Here is a 13,662-nt window from a genome sequence, read left to right on the forward strand (position 1 = left end):
TGCATACTTTGAATTTTTCTAAAAAATCTGATTTGAACTACTATATTTTTATAAAAAACAATTAGAGAAGAAATCAGAATAAAAAACTTTGCATTCATGGCGAAAAATTCTCTGTGCCAATATTTTTTCCCGGCACGGTATATGTGAAGATATTTTCAGATAAATAAATATTAAAAAACTATCTATTAACAAATTAACAATTAAATAAGAGGGGTTTAATATGTATTATAAAGTAGCTGAATTTGTTTTTTATCTTTTTTGCCGATAGGCTGCAAATTTTTTTTGCCGGTCGTGTGCATATTGGAAGTGCTTCTTTGCAACGGAAATAAAAACTTCTTCGTCGGAGTTAAATTTTTGACGAAAAGCACCTAAGAAAATAAAGTGAAAGATTAAACTCCATTGGAAATCGGAAAATTTAATTAAGTAAAAAGTGGTAAAAAATATTAATATCCGTACTTCTTATTGCCGCAGTCGTTGCCAAACCAATAGCTCTACTTTTGGTACCAGTTCCCCTCCACGAGAAAAGTTCTGCTACCTCATCTATAATAATTTTCCACCAGCACGTTCTTAAATATTTATCTACATTTAAAATATTTAAATCCTTTAGTGTTGCTCCGCGCAGCCTGTGAAAGAATTGCAAAACTCGTTAAAATAATTTGTATTTTTGAATTACATATGTAGTAGCTACTTACAAGAAGTTTAATTATAAAAGAAAGTGGTAGATCGTCCTTTGCATTTGCACCAGTCTGCCAATAAATTACATACTTAATAATTTACTTAAATTGAATATTTAACAAACTACTTACTTATAAAATATTGTGATTGAAGAAAAATTGTCAACAAAACTAAAATTTTTTCTTGTGCTGACAAATTACTACAAGCCTCTTTCTATTATATTTTTTTGTTTTATCGTTTACGAGCTTTTCTCTAACTTTTTGGCGATACGAGAATCCCTCGTAAAACATAATGTTCGTAAAATGTACGTTTTCTTGCTGGCTGGGCAATTCATTTTTATATTAAAAAGGTTTACCTATACAAAAGTATTCAATAGTAAAAAATTCAAATATGTACTAAGGAGAAAATAATAGCCAAATGTACCACCTGTGGAATTTCGCGTTCTCGTACTCATGTGGATATTTTGTCTCTTTGAGAGTGAGTCTGCTTAATTCAGAAATTTTGACCGGAGAATACGAGTATACACCTCATATCAGCTGTAAAAACATAAATTAATTGATTGAAAAAAATTTTAGGAGTGTAACCCTGTTGCCAGTCAAATAATCGACGAAATTTCCCCCTAAAAATTAAGAGCTTCTACGCATATGCCACTGACTAATGGAATCCCTCAACTCGCTGAAGATTGTAGACATGCATTCATTTTTAACTATTACAACGTACGACAGTAAATTTTGTACAAAAAAAAAATAAAAAACTTTTCGCGTTTTTAGTTTTTTCCCTCTGTCGTGAAGATTTTTTTTAAAGGACTTTGTATTTTGAAAAGTATGATTAATTTAAAAAAATATTTAAAAAATTCAGTGCAATGTGAACCAAAAATTTCTTTTTTCAATTCTACAGAATTTTCTTTTTCATTTGGTTTGAAACAACAAAGTCCTTTAAAAATATCCTGATGTCAGAAAGAAAAACTAAAAACGCTGTTTTACTATATATGGCCCACAGTTTCGTGAGTATATTAATTAACACAATATCTAAACATCTATCTGACTTAGTAACCAATTTAAAATTCCTCCGTCTTTTGATTGATTGACAGGAAATAATCTAGATACATATGTACATATATTTTCTTCAGCTGCGTGATACAGTCGCGACTGAGACTTCGTCATGTTTAATCGAATTCCCAGCGTGCTGCGTTTTTATATACGACTCTTTCAATTCATCGGCTGTTTCGACGCCTCTCTGCGCACTCAGTCAAATGAGCAAAAGCTTGCTGAGCATCGTCTTGTTACCTGGACCAATCTACTTTTGCTGGTATTTTCCTTGACAACAGTGAACACCTTTTTTCGACCACATGCATTTCTCTTCATCACCGAAAGTTTTGGTTACTTTGTGGATGCCTTAAAGGTGTGCATAGCCCAGCTTACTGTCTCAATCATTTACATAGAGACGGTATTTCGTCGGTGTGCGTTGCAAAGATTTTGGGAGAAGTACGCACTGTTAAATCAGTATACAATGGAAGGTGCTCAATCCAGAGAAAGGAATTGGCCTAGTCAATTGCGTGTACATCGTCGATTTCTTAACATGTTTTGGAGCGTGACGGTATTCGACTTGATAATACAGATCATTTACTTAATATTTCGACAGAAAAACGATCATCTTCTACAATTTTGGGCCATGTTTACTCCGTATACTTATATAGTACACCTACGGAATATGCAAATAATTTTTCATATCGAAATTATGCGCCTCGAGCTTGAGAAGTTGCGTAACGACATTGGCCTACTGGCAGAGTACACATGCTTTGCGCGACGCGTAGTGCCTTTCGCGGGCTTTGAAGATTTTGTGCGTCGAAAGTTGGCCGAGAAGCAGTTAGTGTTCCAGCACATTCATGAGATGTTTAATTACTTTCAACAAGCGTTTGGCGTATCTTCTATAGCAGTCCTCCTGATGACTTATGTTCGCTTGGTCGTCGATGCTTACTTCATGCTGTACTATCAAGCTCAACGCTGGGAATTTCTAGGTAATACGGAAATCGGTAAGACTTTTAAACGCTCAAAAAAAAGTATATTATTTTAAGTTTATGTACTAAAAACTATAGACCATTTTTATTAAATAGAAATTTCCAACATTGTTTTAAAATAAGGTACACTCATAAAAAAGTTCTCAAAAACTTAGGTTAAGGAAGCGATCGAAAAACTCAAAGCTAAGAACGCTCCCGGTTACGATCTTATGACTGGAGAAATATTGAAATAGCTCCCGGAAGAAGGAATCACTTCCCTGACTTATATTTATAACACCATTCTCTCATCTAGTTTCGTTCCACCTCTATGGAAAGTTTCCCAGGTAAAAATGAGTCCTAAACAGTGATCGGACTTCAAAAAAAAATTGTGTGGTAGAATCTGAAAAAATGCGGTAGATTTCAAAAAAATGTGGTAGATCTCAGGTTCTGAATCAAACTTTGTACAAAAATTAAAAAATTCTGCAAGGTTTCACCTAAATTGCAAACATTTTAATTAGAATCTGCAAAATAAAATTAAATTTTAGTTTAATAAAGTGCAATATTGAAGTTGCTAAAAATAGCGTTGAGGTTGAAATTTTTTTCCTTGACAGTGTAAAGCAGTTCCTTCCATATTAAGATATTTTTTGAACATATTTTGAGAGATTTCTATAACCGTGCGAAGTACTGCCAGGTTTTCTTTTTATCACATCACGATGTGGCGAACAAATGTGGCACTTTCCAGAAACCGCTATTTGGGATTTACCGATTTTGAAAATTCTCAAATAAAAATAAACAACGCCTTAGAAACTTTAGATTCACTGAAATTTGCTAATACCTTCACAAAAATCGCAGTTTTTTAACTTTTTCGCTATTAATTATTTTTACAAATCATATATTTTGCAATTTAACACAAAAAACACATTCCTGTCGAAAAATTGATTATTGAGAAAATTTACTCTTTTACAGTTTATTTTATCGCCGCATTCGGCTTTCTTCTAAGTGTTTAGAGTTGGACAATTTTTGTTCTTAAAATTAAGAAAACTATGTCGATCAAAAATAAAACTACTCAAAAACGCGAATATGCGATATATTTCAGATCTTGTGTGGTAGATGTTCAAAAAAGTGGCAGATCTGTGGTAGAAGTCCGATCACTTTTCCTGAACCAGGAAAAAGTGCAGACAAAGTTGAGTCATATCTCCCAATCAGTTTGCTACCCATCGCCTCAAAAATTCTGGAGACTCTTTCTTGGAAGATTGATGCCAGTAATAGAACAAAGAAAGATTATCCTCAATAATTATACTCAATAACGTGCATATTCCAGAGCGTGATGCGACAAAATACTTAGGGCTGCACCTCGACAGCATACTTACGTGGAAAACTCATATCTTCACTAAACGCCAAGCACACGGAATGAAGCTCAGAAATTTACACTGGTAACTGAATCCGAAGTCTCAAGCCTCACTCGAGAGTAAGCTCTTACTCTATTCATCTGTTTTGAAACCAGTATAGACATACGAAGTACAATTATTATGGGGCTCTGCAGCAACCTCCAATATATAAATACTCCAAAGATTCCAATCAAAACCCCTAGAATGATTATGAACGCTCCGCTCTATGCCCAACCAAATACACCGTGACCTTAAAACCCCTACTGTTGCTTGCGAATTTAAAATCACACCTTGGCGCGCCAACAAAAAATTCATAATCACGCAAATTCTCTTATTTCTACACTCACTTCTCATACAATGTCATTCCAGCGGCTTAAAAAGAAATCAATATTAGAGCTCTAGTAATATTGAATACCTGCGAATAGAATATGGTTGCGCCACTGGGTGTACTACATACATGATTATTTTCTTATTTAATATTTAAGTTTCAAATATTGCTTAATGTTAAAAAAAAACAGATCGCAATAAAATACATGCGTACAAAAAAATAAAAATAAGGCGGACTGTGTGAGTTCGGTTTTGACATGCCTTAATTTCATATTCGTATGAACTAATGAAACTTATCTGGCAAATCATCCCACAGAAGGGACCTAATACGCTATATAACTCAAAAACATGAAATTTTGAGTTGTGCTCTTATTGCAGAAGACCATCGATATATAGAAATTTTTCCAAAATTATTTGAAAAAAAACAACTGCAATCAGAAATAGTCCTGGCATAGATAGGTTAAGAAAGGTTAGGTTGACATGATGCCAGTCTCAGAAGGCCCATCAGGGCCTATTGTGAAAGCACATGGATCCAAAAACCCCTACTCCTTAAACCAACTGGTGGAGTCTACGAACCTAGCAACTGCTGTATTCCAAGGTTAGCAGTTGCGCTTAGATCGTCTAGAAAGCCTATACCTAGGAATTTCTGTCTTTCCTGCCTAATGCAGGGCAATCGCAGAGTAAGTGCCTTATTGATTCAGGCTCTTCTTCGTCATGCCAGATCCTGCAGTAGTCGTTGTGACTAACTACGAGGCGTTCCGCATGCCTTCCTATCAGGATATGTCCTGTGAACAGGCCAATGGCAGTGACATATCGCCTTTATTGGGGGCGAGAATTTCTCTCGATCTCTGTATATTCCATTTCGGCCATGTAAGTTTCGTTGAATTACAGTTTTCAGTGCGCTCCCATCTGGTGGCCGCTCCTTCAAGGAAGTGTTCCCTTAATAAGAGCTTGCAGGTTGCGAGTGGCATACCCATCCTCTTCCAGGTTGGTGAAGCTCGTCTGCCTTCTCATTTCCTGGTATTTCACTGGGCCTCGGTACCCATACCAGGTGCAAAGCGAACTTCTCTGCCATCACATTAAGTGATTTGCGGCAGTTGGCAACTGTCTCCGAATTAATAGTGACAGAGTCAAGTACCATAAGAGCCGCCTGACTGTCTGAGTATATACATATTTTTTAGTAGTGGCGATAACAGTTAGTTTTAAGCAGTCGACGGCTTCTTGTATGGCCGCCAGTTCGGTTTGAAAGACTACAGTGGTCAGGTAGTCGGAATGATTTTGTTGAGTAGACGCCTCCTCCTACCCTGTTTTCTAGTTTGGAGCCGTTCCTGTAGAATTTTATGGCAACTTCAGATCCCGGAACTCCTTCGATCCATGTTTCTCTGCTAGGTAAAGTTATACTATAACCTTTACTGAAAGTGAGCTACAGTAGTTAGTCCGTTGTGCTCGGTAGTTATCGTTTGATAAGAATTGTAGTGTGACCACATCGAGCCGCTTTCCAGCTTTTAAGCTCCTGTAGTCTTAGGGCTTAATTCGCAGCGTATTGCCTTCCCATAATATCTGTAGGTATGAAGCTCGGCCAAACACTAACATATGTGTAAGCGCCAATCTATTATTATTATTATTATTATAATTATTATGATGTTTAGGATCGTATTCATTGCGATAGTAGGTTTTGTGCGGAGATCACCACTAATGCAGCTCAGGGCTGTTCTCTCCCCTTTTATACTTTAAAACTGTTTACTTTCTTCTCTAGCACTAGCCACCATACCACTACCCCGTAAAGAAGAATGGGCTTCCCACGACGGTGTATATCGAGTGCAATAGCTTCGTGGTTAAACCCCATTTTTGGTCGATTGCTCTCCTACAGCTATATAGAGAACCGTGGACTTCCGCACCCGCTCTAGGACTATCTCCAGGTATTTAGCGGATTCGCTTAGTTTAAGTATGGTCTGTACAACCCTTGGTGTTATCAATGGGGGGATTTTGTACTTTCTCTACGAACCTTGTCAACGATACCCCCGCCAGCTCCGCCCGAGCCACCCTGCATCGCAGCATTTGGTTTACGAGCGCAACCAAGCACAAGTCGATGCCCAGGCCCATCAGGGTTGCTGTTATCACGCCCGGCATGATGTTGTTAAAGGCGCCTTCTATATCCAGGAAGGCTGCTAGCGTGTATTCTTTGATGTCTAGTCATCTTTCTATATGGGACACTATTTTATGTAGCGTCGTTTCTGTAGATCTACCTTTCGTATATGCTTGCTGTGTGGTAGACAGTCCGTCACCAACAGACTCTCTGACCACCTCAATGGAAATGACGACAAGGTGATGGTCCTGAAATCGTTTGGGTTGTTGTGGGACACCTTACCTGCCTTGGGGATGAACACTACTCTTGATTCCCTCCGCCTTCTAGTGATATGATTAAGGGCCAATACTCCCTCAATTATAGCGTGTAGCCACGCTGAGCTTTGTAATGCTTACTGTATGGGGGCGATGACATCCAGACCTGCTGATTTATAAAGCTTAAATATCCCTATAGACCAGATGATCCTTTCCCCAGTGAAGAAATCTCCAGTGACTGAATGATCTCCAGTTAAATGTGGCTGTACTATCCTGCTGTCCGTAGCACCCGGGAAATGTGTGTGCATAGAAGCAGATCCAGTGATTCCTCCTGGGTTTTAGTTCAGGAGCCATCAGATCTTTGCAAGCATCCTGATGCGTTCTAGGCAGCACCTGAGAGTATCTTCGTGAGCCTTCCTCCCTCTGAGATAGACTCCACCCACCACCACCATTGCAGAAGTCTTTACATATGGTTCTGTTCGACCTTCTTATGAGCTTCTTGTACTCCCGTAGCGTTGCCTTGTAGGTATTCTAATGTCCCTCACTACCAGATGCAGTATTTCTTCATTCCACCAGTAAAATAGTCGATCAGACATTCCATCTTCTCTAGGTTTGCTGGAGTAACTGACTCGCTGTCTTGTGGAAAAAGCCTATCGAGCTCTTTCCGATTCTTATGCCAGTTGGCATTACGCAGATTTCTAGTTAGAGGAACCTTGGACACTACCCCTACTACCTCGAGTTGGATATAGCGGTGGTCGGAAAAGGAATGCTCCTCAAACACCCTCCACTTCCCAATCAGCATTCCGCATTCACAGAGGCAAGGGTAACGTCCAGAACTTCCCTTCAAGATTTTGAATTAAAAGTGGTCGTTCCCCCTATTTGTAATAATAAGCGTAGAGCTAAGTATGAAGTCAAAAAGTGACTCACCCCGTTCATTATAATCGGTGCTGCCCCAGGTGTGATGGTGAGCATTCGCATCACTTCCCAAGATTAGCGCCTCCCTCGTGCTGGCCCCTAGTTCTTTAATGCATCTTGTTGGCACCTCTTTGTCGTGCGCTATGTACATGGATGCCATCTTCATTAGTCCCCCATTTATTCTTAGACTGATCGCTGTTGTGTTCTCACCGCTAAATTATGGAAGAAAGATACACTTTAGTATGGTACTTATCAAAGATACACGTCCTTGGTTTTCCCGTTGGGGCTCCACTTGCCAGCATGTAGCCAGGCGCTTTCACCTCACAAATATTTTGTCCCAGCACTCATGGTTCTTGGGTTAAGATGACATCGGCTGTCCCTTTGCATGTTATTCGGAGCAGCAATGCAGCTTAAGCTGTTTTCACCATCTTCACTGCTACCGCTCACGTCGCCTATTAAGGTGGAGTTAACCCTGTCTTCCGACATCTCGATCAACTCCCCCTCCATACAGAGCCGAAGCATGCGTCCGACCCCCGGTCAGGTTCTCCATCGGATTAATCTGCTCGGAATACTTCTCCATCTCCACGTCGCTGTTGGCCTCCTTGGGCTCCAAAATAAGGTTCTTTGCTGCATTGACGTCGTTGCTGTATGACTCCTTTCTTTTGCTCCAGCATCCCAATGGAGTCCTTATTTAGAAGCAGGACAACCAGCATCTTCGCTTTACCGCTTTCAATCATTTTCACCATCTTCCGATTCGCGGTAGGTAATTCCGGGTGGTAGAGCCTGGCTCTTGCGTACCGGTAGGTCCTTGAAGTCGACTTCCCAGAACTTCGCACCTGGTTAGACTTTGCAAATGCCTGCGACTGTCTTTTTATATATCTCTGCCGATCTTGCATCCTCGCATGCTATAACTCGGATGTTGTTTTGGAACCACCCCGCTCCCTTGCATTATGCTAATTGCGATGTCGGTCAACGCAGCCTTAACCCACTTCCATTGTTGCCTCAGGACAAGGCTATCCTCGTAACTTTCGTAAATGACGCCAAGCTCCTTGGCTACTTCAGCAAAATAAGGTCCCTTTGTTCAGTCCCTCTTTGCATTATTGGGAAATTTCCACCGACCTATTGCGCTTATTGCTCGGCTTGCGGTAGTCGAGCAGGACCGCCTTGGCCCAGTCTATTTCTATGAGGATTTTCTTCACATGCTTTTCTTTCGCCTTGCTGCACAGGTCAGGCGTTGTGGTGAACCTTTGCAAGATTCGTGCAGCCAGCTTCCTCTGGCGATAGCCCGAAACCGAAACATCAACAACATCAAAATGAACAACACTCATTGCAAAAGAATATTAGACCTCCAATGACAGCTTCAAGGTCAGTCCTTTTATTAAAACAAGAAAAAGGAAGGGTGTGTAAAAAAATAAACGCAATGAGTAATAAAATTATAGTTAAAAAAACCAACAACATGCTTTTATTACAAGAAGAACTAAATGGAAACAAATTATTTATTGATTTAAAGATTCATTAAATAAGGATATGAAGTTCCCTAACTTCATGTTATTTAACCTTTTAAACTAGCTTAAAATAGGACCTAAGTAATTGGCACGTAGTCATGGTCGAAATAAAGTCCACTGAAAAGTTAGTTGCAGTTATTTTTTACAGGCATCCCATTGGCAGAGGGCTTCGGGTGTACGAATTTGTTGTAACATCAGGAGTTAAAGACTTGCCCCAGCTGCTAGTCTTTTAAAATTTCCTCTAATCACATCGTAAGCAGATTTCCCATATGAACTTGCAACAAAGTTCAAGTAAACGAAATTCTCTACTTTCTCGAAATTGTAACTGTCAACAGTGACGTGGGTGCCAAGGCGCGAATGTGCTGACTGTCTGTTTGATGAAAGGAGATACTTCGTCTTGTCCTCGTTTACCACCAGACCCATTCGCTTTGCTTCCATATCCAACTTGGAAAAGGCAGAACAGACTTCGAAGTTTTTGTTGCCGTTGATGTCGATGTCATCGGCATAAGCCAGCAATTGCACGCTCTTTTAGTAAATTGTTCTGAGCGGTTCAGTTCTGCAGCTCTTATTATCTTCTGAAACCCCGTTTTGTGGCGAACGGCTCGCAGAGGTCTTTCCCAATTCTGACGGAGCTGGTGGTATTGCGCAACGTTATTTTACACAGCCGTATGAGTTTTTAGGGGATGCCAAATTCAGACATAGCGGCGTATAGTCAACTCCTTTTAGTGCTGTCAAAAGCGGCTTTAAAGTCGACAAATAGTTGGTGAGTGTCGATCCTTTTCTCGCGGGTCTTTTCCAAGATTTGGCGTATTGTGAATACCTGGTCTATGGTGGATTTGCCAGCTCTAAAGCCACACTGATAAGGTCCAATAAATTCATTGACGGCGGGCTTCAGTCTTTCACACAATACGCTCGATAAGACCTTGTAACCTATGCTTAGAAGGCTGATCCCGCGGTAGTTGGCGCGAATGGAGGGGTCACCTTTCTTGTGGATTGGGCAGAGCACACTTAAATTCCAGTCGTCGGGCATGCGTTTATCTGCCCATATTCTGCACAAGAGTTGATGCATGCACTTTATCAACTTCTCGCCGCCGTACTTGAATAGCTCAGCTGTCAGCTCCAGCGGCTTTGTGGTTTTTCAGCCGCGTTATTGCTATACGTACCTCGCCATAGTCAGGCGGTGGAACGTTGACTCCGTCATCTTCTTCTTCTCCACAACTCTTCGTGCTGCTACCATTTCATAGGGCGGAAAAGTGTTCCCTCCATAATTTAAGTACACGCTGGGCATCAGTTACTAGGTCGCCATTATTGTTCTTACAGGAGTACGCCCGGTCTTTAAACCTTCCGTAAGTCGCCTAACCCTCTGGTAAAATTCACACATGATCGATTTGGTTTCTCGTCTTTCGATCCGGAGACAGCCACGTAGCTTGATGGATCTTTTTATGCTTGAACGTAGTACTGCATACTACCATGTTTCGGGCCCCGGCGAAGTCGATCAGCCTCAATCCGTTGTCGGACCTTTCGTCGTAGAGGCTGAATTTTCCGACGGTGGTTCCAAAGATCGCTTCCTTGCCCACCCTGGCATTGAAGTCGCCAAGCACGATTTTGATATCGTGACGGAGGCAGCGCTCGTACGTGCGCTCCAAGCGCTCATTGAAGAGATCCTTGGTTGCCTCATCCTTCTCTTCCGTCTGGGTATGGGCGCAAATGAGCGAGATGTTGAAGAATCTCGCTTTGATATGGATTGGGGCTAGACGCTCCACCAGGGTGAACGACAGTACTCGGCGACGGAGTCTCTCTCCCACCACAAAAACAACTCCGAATTCGCGCTCCTTTACATGGCAGCTGTAGTAGACGTCGCAAGGCTCTGCTTGCCTTGCCCCGTCCAACCGTCATCCAAGACGGTAATGTCAGCTTTTGTCCTTACGAGGAATCAACGCTGCAGACTTCAATGAGCTCTTAAACCCAATAAGTCGGCGTGGCCCCACCGAAGCACCCTCTCTTTCTGCCGTGACCCAAGGCTCCACTCGGATTGGTTACCGCATCTTGCACATGGGTTGCTCACGTTGCCCAGAGTGCACGAACGAGGACGCAAGAGTCGGGATTGAGTAAAGCCATGCAACTGTAACTACATAAACAGCGCAACGACTACACCCAAAAAAAATTAAGGTCATTAGAAAAGCGAGGGGGGGCCTGGTACCTTCCATATAAACTTATTTTTTTTGTTTTGCAGGATTTCTCTGGAAGTATTTTAGGTAGGGTACTAAAATTGTTTGTGAAGAGTTATGTTATTAATACCGCACTGATGGAGAAAATAGCCACTTTATGGAAATGGGGACGTGGTACCTCCCATATAAGCTATAATTGTAATGACTTATACCTCTGTAGCGTTGGAGATATTAAAAATCACACGTGACGCCTGCCGAAAAGTTACATATTCACGCGGCATTTCCTCGGAAGCATTTTAAGCTTGGTATCTATCATATTACCTTAACAAAGTCTACCATGCCGGCGAGATATTATATTTCCATAACTTTAAACGCCTTATTTATGTACCTAAACTCGCTTATAAATATCCGAGCCCTAACCGCCAAAAGAATATATTCTTTTTGATGCGGAAATATTCCTAGAGCATCTAGATGCATTTCTGCATCAAAATGAAAATTTTGAAAAAATGTTGCTTATGTTATTTTGGCGGTTAGGGCTTGATATAGGTACAACAACTGAGAGCAATAATAAAGTTTTATAACTTATTTAACTTAATTTTCGTCTAAGTACTATGCTAAAAATGTGGGGTGAAACCCGCGGGTATAAGCTAGTGCATAAGAGCATACATACATATGTACGAGTATAAGTATGTACATATTTGCATATATCCATATTTAATTGCTTCAAATATTAAGTAGCTCGTTACACATTTATTATGAGTTATCAATTGAAACAATCAGCTCAAAACACTTCCCTTCATTAATTTAAACCAACAACTTATCATTCTTTGACATTCTTTCAATGACATTGCAAATATTAAACTTTATGCATGCATACTTCTTCGCGGTTCAGTTGCGATTTGAAGCGTCACAATGACTATTCAAGTTCCCGGTGTAGTGCATTTTCATATACGCTTCTTTCAGATAATCGGTTGCTTTGATGCTTCGCTGCAAACGCAGCCTAGGTTGCAAAAGATCGCCGAGCAGCGTCTTGTAACCTGGACAAATTTACTATTGTTAATATTTTCCTTGACTACAGTGAATACCTTCTTTCGGCCAGATGCTTTTCTTTTCACCACAAACCGCTTCGGTTACTTCAACGATGTTCTGAAGGTGTGCATGGCGCAAGTGACAATTTTAATCATTTACACGGAGACAGTATGGCGCCGACGTGCTTTGCGCCATTTTTGGCAACGATATGCATTGCTAACTCAAGTTAAATCCGAACAATTTCTCTCGAATGAAAGTAATTGGCGTGTGCAGTTAAGCACACATCGTCACTTTCTTTACATTTTATATGGCATTACGGTATTAGATTTGCTCATCGAGGTAATCTTCTTCTCATTGCAACCATTAACCGATCAGGCACAGCAGTTTTGGTTTATGTTCACACCGTTCGTTTATTTGGTGCATTTGCGAAATATGCAAATTGTATTTCATATTGAAATTATACGACACGAACTAGAGAAACTGCGCAACGACGTTGGCCTACTGGCAGAGTATACAAATTTTGCTCGTCGCGTGGTGCCTTTCGCCGGATTTGAAGACTTTGTGCGGCGGAAGTTGGCCGAGAAACAGTTGGTTTTTCAACGAATTCATGAGATGCTCGACTATTTTCGAAATGCTTTTGGTATGTCTATCATTGCCGTACTTTTGATGATTTATGTGCGAGTGGTCGTCGACGCGTACTTCATGTTCTACAATAAGTCAGATGGCTGGTATTTTGCAGGTATTTACTCATACATAAATGCATATAACAATTGTAAGTATGTATGTATAGTGAAACCTTTACATGTATGTACATACATATGTATATCGAAGTTAAAGAGGCTGGACGAATCTTTTGTTGTATCGATAGTTTCATTATATTTGTAAAATATGAATACCTTGATACAATGGAGTGTTGAATTTTGAAAAAACTTCGTTATAAGCATAATTTCTTTTTGAAGTAAAACTACGGCATAAGTAAAGAATACGCACCGTTTCGATAGAGAAGAAAAATGGGGAACGGGGTTTAATACAGTTTTAAATGCTAAGCACACATATACAAATTTTATATTGCAGAAATAAAAATTGTGGAAGATTTTGATGTTAAAAACTGTTAATATCTTCGAAACCAATTAACCGTTTAAAAAATAAGGCACCACGTTCGAAAGGTATTTTAAACATCTTTCGTTTGATATACATATTTTGTGAATTTGTTGAAGACATTTGTGAAAAAAAGAGGCAAAATAAAAATATACGCAAAAAAAAACGCCTTATTAACATAGTCCATAAATATATTTTCTGAAATTTTTATTGGATTTTCT

General features: G+C 40.1%; 2 protein-coding genes across 2 annotated transcripts; both read left to right on the forward strand.

The window, feature by feature from the left end:
- Nucleotides 1-1,836: 1,836 nt before the first annotated feature.
- LOC118754464 (gustatory receptor 8a-like) lies at nt 1,837-6,213 on the forward strand. Its single transcript, XM_036489344.1, has 2 exons — nt 1,837-2,707; nt 6,143-6,213. The coding sequence occupies exons 1-2, from the start codon at nt 1,837-1,839 to the stop codon at nt 6,211-6,213; spliced, it is 942 nt and encodes a 313-aa protein (XP_036345237.1).
- Nucleotides 6,214-12,095: 5,882 nt separating this feature from the next.
- Nucleotides 12,096-13,423, forward strand: LOC118754475 (gustatory receptor 8a-like). The gene is made up of 2 exons (XM_036489355.1): nt 12,096-13,102; nt 13,418-13,423. The coding sequence occupies exons 1-2, from the start codon at nt 12,227-12,229 to the stop codon at nt 13,421-13,423; spliced, it is 882 nt and encodes a 293-aa protein (XP_036345248.1). The 5' UTR covers nt 12,096-12,226.
- Nucleotides 13,424-13,662: the final 239 nt, after the last annotated feature.

The sequence above is a fragment of the Rhagoletis pomonella genome, unplaced genomic scaffold (assembly GCF_013731165.1).
Source record: "Rhagoletis pomonella isolate Grant_MI unplaced genomic scaffold, Rhpom_1.0 Rhpom_scaffold_00002, whole genome shotgun sequence".
NCBI classification, from domain to species: domain Eukaryota; kingdom Metazoa; phylum Arthropoda; class Insecta; order Diptera; family Tephritidae; genus Rhagoletis; species Rhagoletis pomonella.

Coding starts and splice junctions, on each gene's coding strand:
- LOC118754464 (XM_036489344.1), top strand. CDS start 1,837: ATGTTTAATCGAATTCCCAGCGTGCTGCGTTTTTATATACGACTCTTT. Junction 2,708..6,142: donor TCTAGGTAATACGGAAATCG/GTAAGACTTTTA, acceptor TTTCTTCTCTAG/CACTAGCCACCATACCACTA.
- LOC118754475 (XM_036489355.1), top strand. CDS start 12,227: ATGACTATTCAAGTTCCCGGTGTAGTGCATTTTCATATACGCTTCTTT.